General features: G+C 44.5%; 2 protein-coding genes across 3 annotated transcripts; both read left to right on the plus strand.

The window, feature by feature from the left end:
- Positions 1-433: 433 nt before the first annotated feature.
- TRAF5 (TNF receptor associated factor 5) lies at positions 434-7,154 on the plus strand (the record flags this gene model as incomplete). 2 transcript variants are annotated; one of them, XM_084262014.1, is made up of 10 exons in its annotated part: positions 434-652; positions 1,788-1,841; positions 2,645-2,746; positions 3,306-3,470; positions 3,779-3,856; positions 4,268-4,342; positions 4,617-4,709; positions 5,240-5,380; positions 5,879-6,047; positions 6,577-7,154. In XM_084262014.1, 10 exons carry the CDS (start codon positions 434-436, stop codon positions 7,152-7,154), a joined length of 1,674 nt encoding a protein of 557 aa, XP_084118140.1. The 2 variants fall into 2 exon arrangements, with proteins under 2 accessions (XP_084118140.1, XP_084118139.1); XM_084262013.1 differs by having other exon boundaries at positions 434-648; positions 1,784-1,841.
- A 5,898-nt stretch (positions 7,155-13,052) lies between these two features.
- LOC311190095 (uncharacterized protein) lies at positions 13,053-20,383 on the plus strand. Its single transcript, XM_084261947.1, has 7 exons — positions 13,053-13,099; positions 13,754-13,822; positions 14,050-14,193; positions 17,259-17,311; positions 17,946-18,029; positions 18,258-18,350; positions 19,815-20,383. The coding sequence occupies exons 2-7, from the start codon at positions 13,756-13,758 to the stop codon at positions 19,863-19,865; spliced, it is 492 nt and encodes a 163-aa protein (XP_084118073.1). The 5' UTR covers positions 13,053-13,099; positions 13,754-13,755; the 3' UTR covers positions 19,866-20,383.
- The last annotated feature ends 219 nt before the right edge of the window (positions 20,384-20,602 follow it).

Raw genomic sequence — 20,602 nt, forward strand, 5'->3', positions numbered from 1 at the left:
GCAGTGAACTTACCAAGTCTTGTGGGTGGCCTCTACATTAAGTGTAGACTTTTCTGGTGTTCACTAGGGCCAAGATTTGGCCTCAGCTGTCCCCAGCCATGTCTGTGACCCTTGTAATTTTTCTGCAACTAAGAACTACTGTGAGAAAAATTTTTAAATCTTTATTCTGGGGACTAATTTTCATTCTGTGAAACTCTATTCTGAAGAAGTGTGCTTTGGTGCTTATCATGTAACCATCATTTTGTGGTTCACTGAGCATTTTGCTGTTCTTCCATAGTTGACATCACATTTCCCTTCAAAACCTGTCGCACCTTGCTGCCGATGGCAGCCCTCCTGCAAGCAGCATCCTGCTGCAAGGGGCAGCCGAGGCGGCATCGCTGCCGGTGAATACTTGAAGGGGTTCTCCCGCTGTCTGGTTCCCAGTGCAGCTCCCATGGCCTGTGACGAACCCGCGGGCCTCTCGGAAATCTTCACGCGCCAGAACTCTTCCAGCGCCGTCTCCCTGGACTTCGAGCCTGACGCCGACTACAAGTTTGTCGAAACCTTAGAAGAGCGGTACAAGTGCACCTACTGTCACCTCGTCCTCCGCAATCCCCACCAGACGGGATGCGGCCACCGGTTTTGCCAGCAGTGCATTCTTTCTCTGAGGTCAGTGCAAACTCCTCCCGCACCCACCAGCTCCACATCCTCCCCTTCCTAAAAAGAAGTCAGCGCCCTCTATATATCAGCAGCGAGTGCCATAACGATAGCCCCCATCTGATGAAACGCTGAAGGAGTCAATGGAAAGGCTCTGTTGAATTCGATGACTGTGTGCTCAGTGTTTTAAGGGTGTCTTTACAGACCTTGTCCAGTGCTGGTGACTGCAGGCAAGTCAGCATAAATGAATTCTTGATGTAAGCTTAAGCACTGCTGCACGAGATGCTGTCTCAGTCTGCCTGTCTCATCCTGTGCTGTTCAGGTGAACTCGTTCCATTAATGTCTCATGGTGTTGGCACTTGGTGGGTGGATGAAGCTGTTCTCGTTTACCAATTTCTTTGATGTTAGTGGGGTTAGAACACTGGGGTTAGTCTTCCTCGGTACTCCAGTCGGGTCACAAGGCTGCTGGCATCCATCTGCTCGGGATTTACCTGCAGGTACAAATGAGCTCACCACACAGCCTGTCTGGAACTACACTATGTACTGTTCGGTGTACCCAAGGGCAGGATTTGGCCTGGGAAGCTGCGGAGAAGCCTGATTATGTGGATGGATGTCACCATTTACCTTTCATGAATATTAGATGCTTTGGGTTTGCTGCTTTCTCTCTCTGGGTTGCCTGCTTTCTGCGCTGCCTTGATAAGTGTTTCATTGTCCTTCATTCCAGGACTTCTGGAAGCCTTTTAAGATGGGAGCTGTTGGATCTTTTACTGGTACAGAAAGGAGTGGGCTCCTTGTGCTAGGCAAAGGCTGGGCTTAACACGCCTGATGGGGTTTTTTTCAGATATGACATTTTTGAGCAGCAGATGTCCAGAGAGTGACCAAGCCCTCATAGCTACAAATCATCTTATTAATACTCATAGGAAAAACTGCTTTCTGTTACATATTCACTGTTGCAGCTTGATACCCTCCTAGAGCTGTGGGCAGAATTTGGCTTTGTAGCTGCCAGATGAAAGTGGTTTTGAAGCACTTCCTTTGTTTTTTATGGCGTCTAGTTCTGACTTCTGCCAGACTCACATTCTAGCATAGCCCCATTTCACAAAATAAATGAAATTTTCTCTGGTTTGACGTGACTCTTCTTTTGATCTAGAGAGTTGAATGCAGTACCCACCTGTCCTGTGGACAAAGAAACAATAAAAATGCACGAGGTAAGTGGCTGTAGTTTTGCTTCAGCACTCAACATCTGCATGGAAAAGGCAAGGTGACTGAGAACAAGGTGGCCTTTAGTCTGTTAGTTCTCGGGGCAGAGAAGCTTTTGTCTCTGAAACTATGCTAAGGGAAGAGATGTATTCAGTGGTGCTGTCCTAGAAAGGAAGTATGGATGTACAGCTAGAGCTTTATTGTACACCTTATGTTCTGGAGTTTTTTCATTTTAGTCCTCTGTATTCCCAGTGAAGTGTCAAAAGTTTCACAAAGTTTTAAATCTTCCCTAGCCTCCAAATGTCTACTAAATAGAACGTTTATTGCTTTGCCTTTTTAATGCCCCACCTTGCAGGGGGATCTTCTTTATCTGGTTGTCTTGGGTTTCACTTGGTTATAATTTGTCGCCTTAACCATTTGCATTATATCTCATTCATTCTGCAGACTTAATTTACTTTTTGGTAGCTTTTTAAAGGAAAAGATAAGTTTGTGCTTCTTATTTTGGAAGCTACTGATTTATTTATTTTTTTAATGGACCCATTTGTCCTTGTTTACATGCCAAGGCTTGAAAGTGTGCTATGTGGGTCAGCTATATGTGGGATAAACCCCTATGCTATTATTAGAAAATTCATGTATGTTTTAATTTATATTTTTAGTATACTTTTTCATTATGAATTATTGAGAACCATACTCATCATTACAGAGTCTATGCTTGTGTGCTTCAAGGATTTCTTGTGATGTTTTGCTCTTAGATATTCTTTCTAACATCCCCCGTGGCTGCAATATGAGGGCTGGTTTGCTTCCTTTACAGGTATTCAAAGACAACTGCTGTAAAAGAGAAGTTCTCAACTTGCATGTGTTCTGCAAAAACATTCCTGACTGCAGCTCAAAAATAATTCTGGGACGGTATCAGGTTAGTTTGGTCGAATTTTGACGCCTCTGATTTTCTTGCAAACTCTGGGTGTTTATTGTAAGCTGAATTCCAGCGATTGTCTCCTTTGGAGTTATTGTCGTGAGGTGGTTTAAGTACCAAGATTATGACTCAGCTACACACTGTGAGGAGGAAACATTAAACTCAAAATATTAAAAGTATTAGCTTGCTCCAGCTTTGCCCTAGGTAATTGGTTTAATAAGAACTGTTTGATTAATGTAACTTTAGTATATCCATAGGGTCTAAACATACCTCTGTATGCTTAGGCACCATGTGATGGTTGATTCAAGTTGCCAAGATATACAGGTCATTTGGGCCTTTCTTGGGGTATCAATTGAATGAGAAGTGGGAATCATGCAAACAGCTCTCAAAAATTTCATGTTCACTTTAGTTTTGAGGTTGGAGAAGGGAAGAGTTTATGGAGGGAAGAGTGTTTAGAGTTTAGTTTGTTACCAAACTGCCAAAAGTTTCTGTGGGTCCGTTGGGCACCTGCAGATGCAGTGAAACACTTTGGGGTTTAATTTGCTGTTGTATGTTGCAGGAACATCTCCAGCAGTGTTTGTTTGAAAGTGTGCAATGCACTAATGATGGATGTTGTGACCAAATTCTTCGGAAAGACTTGAAAGAGCACTTGAGCCAGCATTGTAAATTTCGAGAAGAAATGTGTCAGTACTGTAATAAATACGTGGTGTTAATTAACATAAAGGTAAGATTATAAAACATTCCCTGGGGATCCACAGCACATGTCTCTTCTTAATTTTGCTGAGTGAAAAGTTTCCAGCATTGCAATGGGGCTTGACAACTCCTGAAACAAAATTTGGCTGAGTAGATGAAGAAGAAAGTATAATAAATATGCTTTAAATAATACCAATTACTGTTGCTTTCTTATGAACAACAGTGGGACATGGGGCTTGCACATGTATGTGTGGGATTACTTTTTGCTTGCCAGAATTAATAGTTTGCTTATACTACATTACACACATGCACAGCATCATTTTGCTTCTCTTTCCCCAGAATCATGAGGAAAATGACTGTCCTGACTATCCTGTGCCTTGTCTCCAAAACTGTTCACAAATCATTCTGAAAAAGGAGGTACTATGATTTTTTTTTTCCCCATAGTGTGATTCAGCAGATTGCACGCATTCATGAAATCTAAAAGCTACACTGTGAGCCCCACGTTGTGGGCCACACGTTGCAGACCACATCAGCCCGTGCCAACAAAACTTCATTGCCCTAAGTATTTTCTTTGTTTGGTCCTAGAAGTGATTGTGACCCATCTCACAAGCAAGGTATTCGATCACGGCAAAGCACTGGCACTTTGCAGTGTCAGGGGGAAAACACCTGTCTGGCTTACTGACTCAATACTCATTTTCCTCTTCAAGTGATGAGCAGTGCCATGGCATTGGCCTTTACTTGCCCTTTATGCAGGCATTCAGATTTTTATCAGTGAGACAAGTTCCTTAACACGTATTTCATTGCAAGTTTCTTTGTTAATACATGCAGATCGAGAAGCACCACGCTGTGTGCCCGGAGACAGAAGTGGACTGCCCATATAAGCAGTATGGCTGCCTTGTAAAGGTACCGTCTTACAGATTTTCTTTGTGCTGGGACTGGAATTTGTCTCCAAACCCAACGAGGGCAATTAATCAAAATGACCAGGTTTTATTCTCTCTCGACCATTTCCAGTATTGGCTCAGATGCTGTAGTGGGGACTCAGGACTGCCACTCCCTCGCTTTCAAAGCACAGAGGAGACATTTTAAATTCTTGCAGCAATAAAGTTTTTACAAGCAGCTTCAAAAATCTGCCTGACTTATTATTTCATTCTTTCACTTCCTCCTCTACCTCACTCAGGTTAAAAGAGGGAAACTTGCCGAGCATGAGAACGGCGCCCTGAGGGAACACATGCTGCAGATTTTAGACAAGAACTCCCAGTTGGAAGAACAGGTAAATCGTATCTAACAAGCGCTGAGGGTGATATGAGATCCTTCATTTGTTGCCTGGTTTAGCTCAGCTACATCTTAAAAGACTGTTTTTACAGTCTCTGCACACCTCGGATTTCAGAATAAACTCTTCCAGTGAAGTCAGTCAATTAGGTGGAAACATCTCTGTGCTCGGGCACATACAGTCTCCACCAAGCACGGAGAAAGGCTTGTTGCCATCGTTCACCTCATTTGTCTTTGACCTCTGCTTACAGCAGATCTGAGGTTTGGAGATACAGCATTTTAAAGTTTCAGAGGCCTGTCAGATTGCTCTGAAAAGGAGCCTTCAGACAACCAGGTCACTCACTCCCTCTGTAGAGGCAGCATGGAGTAATGCAGAGCCAGTTGCAAGCACCTTTCCACTCACCATCACTTCTGCACTGGGTGTAGTCACATATGTTTTAATTAAAACATGTGGTTACATGTGTTTTAGTTTTATCTTTGTATATTTTTATGTGCATTAGCATTTTTACTCTGGTTTTTTTTCATCTGTAGATATCAGAGCTGTATAAGCACCTGGAATGCAAAGAGATTAAAATCCAGCAGCTAGGAGAGGCCATTAAAAAGTGTGAGAAAGAGTTCAGACAGTTTACACAACTGTTTGGCAAAAGTAGCAACTTGATGGTAAGCACACAGGTGAGATGTTGATTTTATCTTTTTTTGGCTAATTGCATTCTTGTACCCTTGAACGTGTTTATCCAGTTGTAGTTGTTATTAATGGCAGGGCAATAACAAATACTGCCTTCCAGACACTTTGCAAGCCCTTCTTGGGATTTTTACAATGCAGTATCATCTTGATACTGACATTTGACTATCTGATCTAGGCAAAAAGCCCTGTATCAGTCCTCTGGGCCAGGTCCCTGTGGCACATATGCACGTGCAGATTTGAATACTCAGTGACGCAGTGCAAATGGATCTGAGTAAGGGATGGCTTCTCAGTCAGTAAATGCCAAATGAATTGTGAAGGAGCATTTGGATATGTTCCTAAGCCAGCAGAATACTTTCAAATATACCATACAGTTGATACTGCCCACATGCTAAAGGCTTCTTTGTCTTATTTTACATGAACTGTCTGATTTTATGAATGTGTCATGGCTCCATTTCCACCCTCTTTCGATGATGTGAACTGGGAAGGCTCTGGCCAGTCACCTGGATAAGTCTGCACGCCTGGAATCACAAGTGAAACAGCTAATACAGATGGCAAACCAGCAGCAAAGTAAATTAGACTTGCGACCCCTGTTTGACACAATTGAAAATGTGAAACAGAAGATTGCCCTGATGGAGACATATGAGCAGCGCTTGGGTGTGTTGGGACTTCTGTTTCTTTTCTGCGTGGGGTGTGGGGTTTTTGCTGATGTACTGGTGGCAAAGTAGAGGCTAACTGATGCTACAGTCAGTCACTTGCAGCTATCAGCCAGGAAGGGCTTTCTTCTTGCTTTCTAAGAGCAAGCTGTGGTGGGGTGTGCTGCATCCTCCCGTCCTCCTCTACTCCACAGTGTCTCCCGAATTCCTGTGGTGCTGCAGGGCCAGCAAGCTGGGTTTGGTCAGGTTGGTGCACTGTGGTGAGGCAGTGGTACTATGTGTAGCCCAGCACTGAATCTGGCTTGTAGCGACTGGATTTCCCTATTCACCCACCAGCTGCAATGACAATGAAAAGAAGTTAACAGGTCTAGTAGCGCTAGTTAACAGCCCATACTCGGGCTTGAGAAGTTCACTTTTGCTAGCTTGAGCCTGGTTGCTCTTTGTATCCAGTCCTGTGGTGGTTTTGTTTTACCAAATGTTTTTCTATTTTTCCCACCCCCTCACCCCCCCCCCCCCCCCCCCACCCCAAGTTGTTTTGGAAGGTCAGTCCAGCAAACACGATCTCCAGATCAATATTCACAAAGCGCAGCTCAATAAAAACGAGGAACGATTTAAGCTGTTGGAAGGGACGTGCTACAACGGGAAACTAATCTGGAAAATCATGGACTACAAGATGAAGAAAAAAGAGGCGGTGGAAGGCCGTGTCCTCTCCATCTTCAGCCAGCCCTTTTATACCAGCCGCTGCGGGTACAGGTTATGTGCGAGAGCCTACCTGAACGGGGACGGCTCAGGAAAGGGAACACACATGTCTCTCTACTTCGTGGTGATGAGAGGGGAGTTTGACTCGCTGCTACCGTGGCCTTTCAAGCAAAAAGTTACACTTATGCTTTTGGACCAAAGCGGGAAAAAAAACCACGTCGTGGAAGTCTTCAGAGCTGATCCCAACAGCAGCAGTTTCAAAAGGCCGGATGGAGAGATGAACATTGCCTCTGGATGTCCACGCTTCGTGTCACATGTGGTCCTGGAGAACACAAAGAACACCTACATCAGAGATGACACTCTGTTTTTGAAAGTGGTCGTGGATTTAACCGATCTGGAGGAACTGTGAAAAACATGTCCAGTCCACGTGACTGCTTTAACCAGTAAGAAATGCTTTCTCGGTGACTGCCAGCCATGCAATAGTGACTTGCCACTAGTCAAGCTACTGGTAATGTTTTGAGGCTTTTGGACTGTGTAACAAATCGCCAAAGCATCAGCCTTTCCTTTTTTAACCTCTTTCTCAAGACTGCGTTTTAAAGGCAGCTAGAAGTCCAGTTTGATGTGAACATACATTGAAGCCAGGCTTGGGTCGGTGCAGGCTGGGGAAAGCACCTGGCCCCCGTCACCAGACTGGCGTTTGGAGATGACCCTCCTCCAGTAAGCCCCTGGGAGCCCAAGCAGGCCTGTGGGCTCCTGTCCCTCACACTGAACTGAAGCCATGTTCAAGCCCACAAGTGCATTTCACCTGTCTGAAAAGGAAAGATTCCAACATTGGCACATTTGAATCACTGTATCTTGATCCCTCCATCTCCTGGATTTTTAAAGCGGGGAGAATGGCTTCAGTCAGGCAGGGAAAACATTTGCCTGGAATCTTGGCATCCTTTTTATTTTTTTGGTTTAATTGCTTTTTTTCCAGAAATCCCTGAGGAAGATGCCAATGCCTCTTACTTTTCTAGCCTGATATTTCATCTGTATAGAGTACCCCCATGTCACAACAGCTTTGTTATATCCTTTCTGTTCCTGCCTAGTGCCTTGGGACTAATGTCCATTGGTGGTAAACATCCACAGTCTCTATCTGAAATCAAAAGAAGCCACCGGCGCTTCTCACCTCTCAGGACATGGCCAGCAGTGGGGCACTCGGCCAGCCTGCCGGCTTTCCGCTGTGCTGCTGGAAGAAGGGGGCAAAATTCCTGTACTTTCGCTCCCGCATCTGCACAAAAGTGACGTTTTCTGGCCTACCAGCTCTACAGAAGGCAGGATGAGCTTTGGATATCTGCTTGGGAAAAAGCCCATGTACCGTGCACTGTTCCCCTCTGCTAGAAACTTGGATGTTTGGGAAAGGAGGGAGAAAACAGATTAGGGAGTGAGGTTGCCATAAGAACCCACTTCTCCCAGGTAGTGCAGCTCTGGTGTTTGTTAAGGAGTAAGACAACTGCAAACTCTACACCTTGAGATCTTCATTTTTATTCCAAGTTCCTTCCAAGGGAATGTATGCACTGTATGGGGTTTATTGGAGACACACTAAACCCACTGAGATCAGGCACTGAGGACAGCAACAAAGAATACACGTGCCTTTTTTAAGCCTTTTGGGTGCCTGTAAGAGGGATGTAATTTTGCACACTTGGTAATTTCGTTAGTCCAAATGACAGAATTCTGTGTCTCTCATCTCTCACAGATCAGGTAGTGAAACACCACGTTATCCATTGCTCCTGCAGCCCACTGGCCGGGCAAACCTGGAGCTTGTCAGAGAGGAAGCAAGAACCCGAGCTGGGTTTGGAGTACAGGGAATCTAGGCAGGATAAAAATCCAAACATGGCACAGACTGCAAGGGATGAAGTAGAAAATTCAGAGGGCAAATGTGGCAAAATCAAAAATGCCCTGTCTGTGTAAGGTGTTGGTATCAACTGAGGCGATATGATTTGGGGATTGATACTAAGAGGAAGGTGAAATACCGTATTTCATATCTGCAATCTCATGGCTAGGCATTTACTTTCCCAGATGGTTTCTAGGACATAATTGAGACACAAATGTTTTCAAATTTAGGGGTGGGAGGAAAAAGACCTTAGTTATCTTTACCTCGTGGTGAGCTGCCACATCGAAAATCTTCATTTTGATCTACATGTCCTGTTTGTTGTATGATGTCAGGACACGCTGGGCCACTGTAGGGGCTTTCCATGTTCCCAGGGACAGATGGTGAGGGACAGATTGTACTCTTTTGTACAGCCATGAAAGACTTTAAACGTCATTTTGGCTGTACAACAGAGAGTATTAGCCCTCATGGCCCTTATATTTTGTTGCAGAAAGACCAAGCTTGGTTTGAAAATGGTGTGGCATTCTAGGACATCAATCCCGAGCCTCGGGCGTGGACTTCATGTCAATTGTTACTTTAGTATTTGTCATGGAACTCTCAAAGTGGCACAACTAGCATGATAACCACTACTGACTGATGGAAACGTACCACCCACGTTTCCCTGGAGTCTCCCGTACATGGAGTGTAAAATACAGAAAGTGATAAAGAACCTGGAAAATCGAGGGAGGCAAGAGGGAAAATATCGGGATGCGGCCTGTATCCTGGCAAATTCCCACTCTCCCCCTCCAGCACCCCAAGCGTAAAATGGGGATAATAATACTTGCAGAAGCGTTAGGACTATTTAAATGTTTGTGAAGAATTTTGAGCATGAAAAGAGCTAAGTATTATTAAACCTCCATTTCTCATTGTTAGAGTAGGTGATGGCATAGTGATGTGGATAAATGTTTAGTGTGTTCCTGGGCAGATTGTGGAAGCATGTTCGATTTTAACCAGTCCGGACTGCGATCTCTGCTCTACCTACCAGTTGGGTTTAGGTTTTTGCCACGAATATTCCTTATAAAATTTTGAAGCACAAATGATTCTTCCTGGGTGATGGAAACATCCCTTTTGAAATACTGCCTGTTTTATAAAGAATTAGTTGAGAAAAATAATTTTTTTAAAGACGACCTTCTTTAAATTAGTTCTTTTTATTACAGCAATTGAGAGATTTATGTTAAAGTTTTCAGCAATTTTTACTACTTCTGAACAGGATTTTAAATTCCATCCCATTACTGATAAAGAAAAAGATGTCGTATAGCATGAATTGTCAGGAAGAATTTTGATGTTGCATGAAAAACACCAAAAAAAAAATCCTTTTCAATAATACTATACTGGGTAAGTAACCAAAACAATGTAGGGTATTTCTACATCAGCATACAGAATGTTTTTAATGTATTTATTGACAGTTTGTAGTTGTTTAAATCTCTCTTACTATGATGCAGGCAATTTTCCTAGCCAAATGTTATCACTGTATACCTAAACTAATGTAAGAATAAACAATTTTACCATCCTTCTGGAGTGAGTGTGGCATGCATTCCTTTTGACTGGATTTAAGCAGACTTCAGAAGGATGTGGAGTGCCGGCTATAAAAAATCCAATGCTGCTTTAAATGAAGAAGTGATGTGCTTCACAGATATTCTGGTTTACACTTGAATATTGTAAAGCAGCTCCACATAGAAGTTCAACAAATTCTAAGCTAAGCTAGATCAGACAAAGATCCGTGAGGTCTGAGGATCCACTGGGATCAAAACGGGACATTATTTCTGTTAGGAGCAGGTTTGGGTTCAGCTGACGTTGTTTCCGGTCAGACAAGTAACAGAGGAACTGTTTCAGTAACCTGTGATTACTTCATGCTTGAGGACATGGTGTTTTAAGAATGGGAACGGAAAAATTGGTGGGGTTAAGCCCCCAGTATTGGAAACAAGCTTAGGAAAAACATTGGTATCTGACTCCTGTTTGTCTGTGAGAGCTCAAACACCCACTCGGTGCCAGGGGCTGTCCCAGCAAATTATGGCAGGCAGGGTGGAGACAGACAGCCCTCACACTGCTGCTGCAAGCTGCGTGAGAGCAGCTTTTATGCTGTGAGAGGGAGTGGGAAACAAGGGCCTGGGGCAGGACTCAGCTCCTGTAGTCTACTTAGAGCCAACTTTGCTTGACTCACACCTACACATCTGGAGACGAATACATGCAGAAGGGCTGCATCTTGCTGTGGGTCCACAGCACCAGGGTGGCAGGGGAAGTCTGGCTCACCCAGAACCATTCCTTGGGAGCTGTGGGAAGTCATCCACCAGGATACAGCCACTTCGGGCTAATTGTGGAGCTGAACAGCAGGGCAGCACCAAGCAAAGGCCATGGCCCCTTGGGGGCTGGGCAGGGTGGGTGGTGTGGTGAGGAACACGGGGAGAGGAGGATGCCCTGCGGATCCTGGGAGTCATGAATAAGCCTTGTTTAGCACACGCTCCCGCAGCAGGAGCCGTTAATTTTCTGGATGGGTACATGGACCAAGTAACTTCTGCTTCAGCCGCAGGCGAGGTTCAGCAAAGGCTTTGGGACAACTGCTCAAGCTCGGCGCCGGGGTCTGGCAGGAGTTCACCGTGTGCAGGTAAGTTTGGGCTCCCGTCCCCTCTTTCGCGGGAGGCACCTGGCTCGGCTGGCAGCACCGCGCTGTTGGAAATGCCAATGGTCCTAAGAAAGGACTCAAGGTAGACACGTTAGTGAAGCAGTAATTTATTATACGTTCTTGCAAGAGCGGGTGACGCAACAAAGTAGGCACACCTTTGGTCAGAGTTTGTAGCATTTTTATACCATATCCCCATCCAAAATCATTAGGTTACCTCATACACCTATACATATTCATAACCTGTCCCGCTTCGTATTAAAATGAGTTCCAAGAGGTGGTTTCCATAAACTCCTCCCAATTGCATCTGTGCACTGTCTCATGGTAGTGGTCATTGGGGGTCTCAGTGACGAAGGCTTGAAGTCTTCATCAGGTTGAACTTTTCACCTCCTTCCCCTGTCACATGCGTAGTTGTGATTGTTCCAGGTGGGCGACTATAATTGGGATGTTTCCTTCTTATCAGTCCTTGGTCCGCATTAAATTATTCCAAGAACACTAATCACTCAGGACTAACTACACTAGAAACACTAGAGTTGTTCAAATGAGGCATTGTTTATGTGAGGTCACCTCTGACATAACCACTATGGCACTTCAAACCATCCTGTTAGCAAGTCCTCCTTAACCCTTTACAAGCATCTTATTAGCAAGTCCCCTTTATCACAAATAGCAGTAATAGCAAGAGGTGTAATATTTCAGCAATGTTGGGACATACATCCACTGGTACAGGCGTTCGTTGAGGGACACAGTCCTTCACCCCATGGCTCAAGACTGCCACCTTACAGATGGTACTCCGTGATGGATAGAGGATAGGGGTAAAGCAAGAAGGAAGGAAAAGTGTGTTACAATCAAAACATTCAAACAATTGACATTTCCAATAATCAATAATAACTGTTAACACTTGATGACCATTCATTAAACACCATATGTATCACAAGAACACCTGAAGTAAAAGTTTCCCTATGGATTAAGTTTTTCAAAATTTACGAGCTCAACTTAAGCGCTTTCATGTCTGCCAGGGTACTAAGTTACAAACATTCCTTTTGTCCAGGACAAATGTTTGTTATCTGAATAGTGGGGCTTAATTAGGACATAAAGTTTGTTGAAGGAATCCAGAGCCCCCATCCAGGCTTCAGTTTTAATCATGCAGCAGCACCTTTCCCGGGAGCTGTCTCCGCTGGGACAGGGCCCCAAAGTGATTCAAAATTGAGTCAAAACCACACACTCCCTCCCCCCAACCCCCTATAAATCGCCTGAACGTTGCAGAAACCTGTTTGTGGAGCCAGGTAACTCTTACATTCCACCTGAGTCCGATGTTAGATATAAATTTCACCGGCATCTGTTAACAGAGCCGTGTGTTCTAACCGGGAGACCGGTTGTGCCATAATTCTTGTAACACCGTTCACAGCAAAACTTCCTCGTCTGCCTGAATTCCTCTACAAAGGATTTATGAGGAGGCAGCCCGAGTCCTTCACCTTTCCAGTCACCAGCACAATAACCCTTTTCCATTTGCAAAAGCAACATTTCCCAGCATTTTCCACAGCGCTGACCCCAGGGGCTTCGGCTGGCGGGGCCGGCGGGCTGGCGGGGCCCCTCGTCAAGCCCAGCTCGGTCCGGCGCCCGCGCCCGAGGCGCCCACCCGAGCGCGGGGCAGCCCGAGGGCAGCGGCGCCTCGGCCCCTGGAGCCCTCCGGCCCGATGAGAGGCGCCAGACGCCGAACACCCTCCCTCCAGTCACCGCCGCCTGCCCGGGCGGGAAGTGACGGCGCCCCGGCGGCCCAAGCACTTCCGGGCCGCCAGCCGGGGTGCGGTGGGGTTCGGCTGGCTGCGTGGTAAGGGCGGTCTGCGGGAGGGCGGCCGGAGCGGTGGGGGTTGCTCCGCTCCCGGCGTGTGTCGGTGCAGGGGGGTCCCGCGAGCCGCTGCGGGCAGGGGCGGGAGCCGTTTTCTCCCAGGAAGTGGCGGCGTGGCCTGTCGGCCCCCGTGTGCGGGTTAGCGGCCCGGCTCGGCCTGGCCCGGGCGGCGGGGAAGCCGCTTCAGGCTGCGGCCTGCCAGCGGGAGCGGGTGGGTGGGTGCCGGCCCAGCGGCTGTAGGGCAGGCCGGGGTGCGAGGCTCCGGCCCTCAGGCTCGGGGCCCTCCCGGCGGCTGCGGGCTGCGTGCAGCCCCGAGGGCTCCCGCCTCCACCGCGCCAGGTGGCATCCCGCCGTCCGCCGGTGGATCGCGGTGCAGGGGCTGCGGGAACGAGTACCGCGCCGGTACTTGGGCGCGTTCGTCCAAGAAGACACGAAAACAGGGCTCTGGCCTGAGACTCTGCCTGCATGGGGATGGGAGCCTAAGCCTGGGCTTCACCACTGCGTGATGCAGTTTGGTGGGGGCGGTGGTGCTGCTGACCCCCCTGGGGTCTTCTGTCTCTGCACTGCTCCTTGTTTTGTTTCCTCCCAAAGCGCTTTGGAAACGATGGTGTTGAATGTAGTGTTGTCTCTCGCTAGACATGGATAAGAAGGATGAAAAAAGTAGGACACGCTGTGCAACTTCACGGGAAGAGCTGAAAATCCAAGGTAGGCGTTGGTAGCCCGCGGCTGTGGCGTTGGGTGTGTTATCCTTTATCTCAGCTACCATGTTTGGCCTTGATGTTGAGAGTTGACACTTGAGAATTGTAGTTAATCATGGGGTGCTGGAAAGGGGGAAAACCCTAAATTCCTCAAAATAGAGGTGTTGTGAAGGGTCATGTTTGTAGACCATAGTTACCAGCACACTTGTCACTGTTGCCTTGTGTTTTCCTAAGGAAAAGAAAAAAGGAAACGAAAACGCAGTAGAAGCAGATCGTCGTCTGTTTCATCCACATCGTCTTCTAGCACTGCATCCACTTCTTCCTCCTCGTCACGCTCATCATCAAGGTCGTCGTCGTCATCTTCATCAAGCAGCAGAGGTAAGCTGCCTCTGTGTGTACCCATGATGGCTGCCAGGTCTGGTAGCACTTTTAAGAAACATTGAAAGCTGATTTTAAAGGTGTCTAAACCGCCACAAAGTGAGAATTCAGAAGACTAGTACTGTATATTCAGGGTGGTTATTTCATAACCCTTTCCTGTTGCTGTGCTAAGGTACCTCTTCACACACAGCATGGGCCGTTCCTGTGTTAATGCAAATAACCTCAAAGTTGCCAAAGAAATGTTACTTTGTAACAACATATGGTATGTATTTACAACGTTGTGCTTTGAAAATATAATGAAGACAGATCTTTTTCTACTTTTCTATTTAGACCAGTGTTGGGGTTTTTGATTGGTCTTAAAGTTGCAGGCATTTGACTTGGAGGATTCAGACGAAGTTTATTAATACCAGTGACAGAGTTTAATGGGCACACGTGTGTAAGCATTGCAGGACTAAGATGCTCCATACTAAGCTGCTGCTTACTTAGGTGACTTGAAGTAGTTTGGTTTGTTTAAAAGGTGCTCTCTGGCCAGAAGCACATGTTTTTTTCCTACAGGTATAACCTGTGACCTTAGGGGGAAGGTATGGCTGATCATATGAAGGCTGCATTGCTTTGATACTTCTTCCAAAACATGAGGTATTAATGCAGGTGAAATGACCAAATTGCCATTCTGGCTGTGTTAGTCTAATACTGAAGTGTATTTTATCTTCTTACTGTGATTAGAAAGAACTGTCATGGGAGTTAGAACTGAAGTTTCACTGTGTGCTGCAGGACCTCATATTTGTGATTGTGTATTCTGCAGTTTAACAAAGACTTAGCTCAGCTTCTCTTGAAGTGGGTTTACACCTGTGTGGAAATATTGTTCTCATACTTGTTCTCATACCTCAGTGGCTTGGTTCAATGTATCTGACCCAAATATTCTGAACATGTTCAAATCTATGAACTTGTACATTTGGTTGGCTTTCTTCTTGAAGGAATTTTATCCTATGTGATAAATTCTAGCATTTCTGAAAAGAATTAAAATGTTATGCTAGACACTGGCTGTGTGAACATGCTTGGCATGTTTTCTGGCTCCTCTTTTGGAGGGGTGTCAAGAAACATATATCTGAGGAAAAAAATCTTTCCAAATTAGGCCCGAGTTGTCAGTTTGCACACTCAGAGATGTGCTAAAGCTTTACAGCTAAAAATTCCCTAAGTTTTCCCATTCACAGGAGAGAGCAGAAGTACTAGCAGAAATGTCCTAGGAGGGCATGTTGAAACAACTTGACGTACTGCATCTAGAGAAGAACAGATTTGAGGTAGTTGAGCTAAGACAGGTATATAGGTTTCGGTAGCAGCTACTGTGGCAAGGGAGTGACAAATCTGTCTGTGACTTGAGGAGCAAGGGAAAATCATTTTAAATTGCAACAGGAGGGATTTGCACTAGATCTGGTAAAAATACACCCTACCAGCAGAGCAGTGGAATAGCTTGTCTAACCTGCAGTTAAAGACCTTGAATGAGGAAGGTTGGGGGTACCAAAGTGGAGATTATTTTTTTTCTGGCATTCCTTTATCTGTGATTCTCTTGTTTAGCAAGTGCAGCAGTAACTCTGGCTGTTAGACACTGGGCAGTGGGTGGGAAAACCAAGAGGAGAGTTCTGCTCCCTGAGTTGTATTCCCCATCCACCTTCTCTAGCCTTGCTGGTAACACAGGTTATGTGGAAAATGAAGGTAACTTCAATGCAGAAAGCATGCATTTTGCTGTGGAAAAAGAAATTGGGATGTAGAAACTGGGACTGCAGCTTGTTAGGTGGAGTTGGGAGGGGGGTTCCCCCTCAGACAGGAGACAAGCAGGTGAGTCAGTGCTCAAATCAGGGAGGCAGAGTGGCTTGAGTATGGAAACAGATTGAGCCAGTGAGGAGGCCAGATGGTGAGCGATGGCAACTCAGGAAGAGGGAACAGAAGGAAAAGATGTCCTGGCTTAGCCTAGGAGGCCAACCCTTTGGTGCAGAAGTCTAGAGAAGCTCTTCTAGGGTTTGTGATCATGAGAACCATGGCTGGGATGGTGGGAGATAAAAACTGCACCTGGAAGGGATGTGGGCAAAGGGGTAAAACTGAGCAGTTTTCTGTTTGCCATAGTGTACTGATTTTCAGAGCTTGAAAGGAAACACGGTGTTTGTGAATGTACCCCTTTCCTGATGTTGGCAAGCATGTGTAAAAGCCCTCTGGCCAGGTATTCCATCCCCTGTGGGCAAGAGACTGAATGTGGTGATAGATGTACCGTTTCCATTGTTCATTCTGACATTGTGCTTGTGCTGCGTTTGTCATTAAGAGGCCAAAAGAAAATTGCTTGGGCCGTCTTACCTTAGACTTTCCTAACTTTTGAGTCTGGCTGTGCTCTGGTATATTCCTGTATTCCTGTTGTCTTTCTCTTGGAATGGATTGTAAAGGACGTGGAGAGCAGATAGCTTGAAGACAGTCTGTTGGAAGACCAGCAAGATGTTTCACAATCTCTCTAGATTTACAGCCCCATAGTCAAATTTGGTGCTTCACATACCAGTCATAATATTTTCTTTAAAAATCTATTATTGGCTTCTAGAACTTAGAGGAGTTTCTGCTTTAGAAAGCTTACTGAAAACCTTGAAGTTGGAAGGTGAGTTGAGTGAGTAGGAAAAGTGTTTAATTTCCCTTGACCAGTGACAATGTTTTCAGTGGTTTGTGGGCTCCAACTGTACTTTTTGTAGTCTGCTTTGTTAGTCAGGATCCCTGGCTGTAAAAGCTATTTGCAATCTATTGAGCACAGCTTCAGAAAGAAGAGAGAAATATTGTCTCTATTAATATGGTCTAAGTAATCATGGAGTAAATCGAGTATACTCTGTTTCTGTGTTAGACCAGTAAGTGGCAGTACGTTAATGTATTGCTTTTCTCAGGGTTAGTTTGAGCCAGCATTAATATATATATATAAGTTAAAGCATTTTCTTCTTGTGTTTTACATTTCTGTATGTCTTATCTGTAAAATGAAGTGCCTCTTTCAGAATGCTATACTTGCAAGGTTTTGTTCAGTTCTGTGGTTTGTTTTTTTTTAGATTCTCCTAAGTCTAAATCGAAGAAAAAGAAAAAAGAAAAGCACAACAAAAAGGTAAACATCTACTAAGAGAAATGAGTAGTTAACAAACAGGAAATAGAAGTTGGTATTTTGATAACCTTTGCTGTCATGTAATGTGTGATGCTTTGTCCGTGGCTATGTAAATGTGAATCATGCTTTTAGGGTTACAGAAAGGGAGCTGACGGGTTGGTGTATACTTGGCTGTACGCTAAATCAGAAATAATTTAGATGTTCTTTTTGCCAGTCATTGCTGGCCCAGCTAGAATTTGGAGTAGTCTGATGAAGAGAGAAGTGGGGAATCATGATGACTCTCTAAAATCCCTGATAGAAAACACTGTCTATTGTCAGACAGTTCAGTAGATTCTTGCTGTTGTTGTTTTTCATTTTATTAGGACCTTCTGTTCAGTGTTTGTTACACGTTTGGGTTGCATTAAAAGAGAGAGAGAGTCTGGAATCTGGAAACAAAATTTCTGTTTCTCCAGATCTCAAGGGTTGCTAACCCTGCTGCATTGCCTCTCGTGTGCTTCAAATAGTGCCTGTTCAACAGTGGTAAGGGCAAGCAGTAGTGGCTGTTTTGACTAGCCAGGGTGTTAAGAGCTACTTGTGGGTTTCCTTTTTTTACTCTTGTGAATCTGTAAGCATAAGAGTGTATGTGTTATATTTGTAGAGAAGAAAAAAAGAGAACAAAATGAAGAAAAAGAAAGAGAAGAAGAAAAAGAGAGAGAAAACAGGACCCGTCCAGCTTTCCAAGGTAGGTGTCTGTGAGTCTGAATTCCCATTATACTTCTCATCTAAACACTTAATCTGTCCTGTCATAAAAAAGTTTCTGACACCATCAGTTTTGTCATCAGCAAACAGAGATCTGTCTCTGTTGTTTTGGATGGTTAGGAAGTATAAAAGTTTATTGTCTGCAATTTTAGTTAAGGTTTCTAATGTTGCAAAATAAAGCTTGTCTTTTTAATGTGTGATCTCATTGTAGTTCTTTAAAAACAAAAAGAAGAATGAAAACTACAGCATGATAACTGGGAAGAAAATTAAGATGAAAATAAAGAAGACCAAGGAGGATAAAGAGGTAAGAGTTAAAATAGTCTGTCTTGTCCCTAAGGGAAAATACTGCATCTTTTAATATTTTTCTAATAGTTTTTCTGTAGAAGAGTAGATCTTACAGTTAGAATTTGTAAGTTGTTTGTAGCTTTTCATGTGGCTATGATGCCATCTGTGAAATTTTAATTCATTCTTTTGGCAGGTTTTGTGCTCTGAGTGGGCTTGGAATGCTCAGGCATTTGTAGATGAACCAAGGGATGCTTGTGCAGGTTCTTAGAATTTCAGTCTGCAGAGTTTAGCTGCTTCATGGGTTTCTCTGCTGATTTAATTTGCACTGTTTTTAATTGTCCTCATCTTCTTCCAGTCTCTTGTGATCAGTTGTGGTAATTGCTGCTTTACTGTGGGTTTGTTTCTAAGGCATGTGAGACTAGCCATTATTTAGAAAGGAATTTAAAAAAAAAAAAAGGATAGTAGTATTAGGAGCACATGCCTGTGTGTTCTCTCAAAGCAGTTGTTTCACTGAGAAACCCAGGGAAATAGGTATCACAAGGAGTATTTTGTGCTATTGCTATGGGTGTTTGGACTCAGCACTTAAATAATGTGTTCACTCATTTCAGCAGTTTCCACACCTTAGGGTGATCTGCAGAAGGCTTCTGGTAGTAGTCAGTGTGTGTTAAAAGCATTATTACCTTGCTGAGGTACCCAGTTTGGCGGATCCTGATTTGGCCATAGTGGTTCATTCTATAGCTACCAAAGCAGACCTGAGCATTCCAAGTTAACGTGCTCCTTTTTTCTGTGGCACTGAAGTGTGTGTTAGACTATGCTGAATGCTTGCTAGCCTGATCCCAATAACCTGCATGTTACAGTATTTGATGTTTGTCCTTTTCTGATTGGTGTCCATGGTCATGAGCGTGCTGAACTGAACAACATCCATACTTCACAAGATTTAAGATTCAATGATTGTTTTATAAATTGTGATTTATGGGTTTTTAAAAACCACTGGAAACAAATGTTTTGATTCTTTGGGCCACCTCTTGTATAAAGAAAGAAGCTAAATTTGTGGGTTTATTTCTGTTAAGCTGCAAGGTGCTGCTTATGCATAGGGCACTTCCCAAAGCACAAGGCTTGCTGTGTGTACAGTGAAAGATGCCAGAGAGCTGCATCTGTTCCGCTTGCGAGTTCCCTCCTGAGCAGGCTGTGAGTTACATGATGACAACCCAGTGGAGTCTCCATGGGGAGCCACTTAGAAAATGTGTCCTGGAATAGTGACAGTGACAGCTTGTCTCCTGTAGCATCTCACTGAGTGCCTGTTGCCTTGTGCCTCCTCCGGGCAGTCATGCCTAACCGGTAGCTGCTCATATCCAGCTGTGTGAGTGTGGTAGCATTTGTTGTGCAGAATGCTGAGGTGTGAGAGCCCCGTGCAAAGCGGGGTTGTGCTGCTTTGGTCCACCAAGCACCATTGAACTGCTGCCTCTGCTTTTCTGCTCTACAGAGAGACCGGAACCGTGCAGAACTCCTCGAGTTTCTGAACTCCGCCTTGTAACGGGAAGAGTGCTGACCACGGACTTGTAAATACACCAAGCCAACGATCATCATGCCTAGCAAAACACTAAAGGGAAACTCAGGGAAAAGGACACCAAGTTTGACAAGACCACTCTCTTGCTGAGAAGACAATCGGGATGTCGTTTTCTAATGGCAAAACGAAGGGTAACTGAGAACTTGTTAATGAAGATCCATGTCCTTTTGAGATCCTAAGGTAATAGCCAGGCTGTGATGTTTTAGAAGAGCCTAAGAGTGTGTTGTTGACAATAAGAAATGATACAGTGAAGTCCAATAATGTAATTTCTATCCTAATTGCATGCAGAACGCACTCTTAATTTCAAATGTCTTAATGTTTCTAGTAGTTTTAAGCAAAGCCGAATATTTGTAAATGTCTATTTGAAAGATGAGGCGTTTCTATATGTATATTTTTTCCAGTAGTGCTTTTACTTGTTCCAAAGAGCAAGTAAATAGACCTTTGTAAATAGAACATACTTTTACATAAACGATTTTTTGACAGTTCATTCACTGATAGATTATTTTCTTCCAGAGTTTGAGGCATGATCTTTCTCCAGACAGTTTATTGCTCGCTCTCACTAGAAATGGTAAAATACTCCAGGGCAATAATGGTAGCTGAATGATTTTTACCCAAAACAGAAGCAGGAAAGGTCTCTGGTTTTGTTTGTTTATCCAGATCAGCTGTTCAAAGGCATCTCACAGTAGTTTACACCCTTGTTCCCC

Source organism: Gallinula chloropus (genome assembly GCF_964237585.1).
Source record: "Gallinula chloropus genome assembly, chromosome: 3".
Lineage (NCBI taxonomy): Eukaryota > Metazoa > Chordata > Aves > Gruiformes > Rallidae > Gallinula > Gallinula chloropus.

What these genes read in the sequence shown, in the direction of transcription:
- LOC311190095 (XM_084261947.1), top strand. Translation starts at nt 13,756, where the DNA reads ATGGATAAGAAGGATGAAAAAAGTAGGACACGCTGTGCAACTTCACGG. An exon ending in GGAAGAGCTGAAAATCCAAG is followed by an intron (nt 13,823 to 14,049) that starts GTAGGCGTTGGT and finishes TGTTTTCCTAAG; the next exon opens with GAAAAGAAAAAAGGAAACGA. An exon ending in GACCCGTCCAGCTTTCCAAG is followed by an intron (nt 18,030 to 18,257) that starts GTAGGTGTCTGT and finishes ATCTCATTGTAG; the next exon opens with TTCTTTAAAAACAAAAAGAA.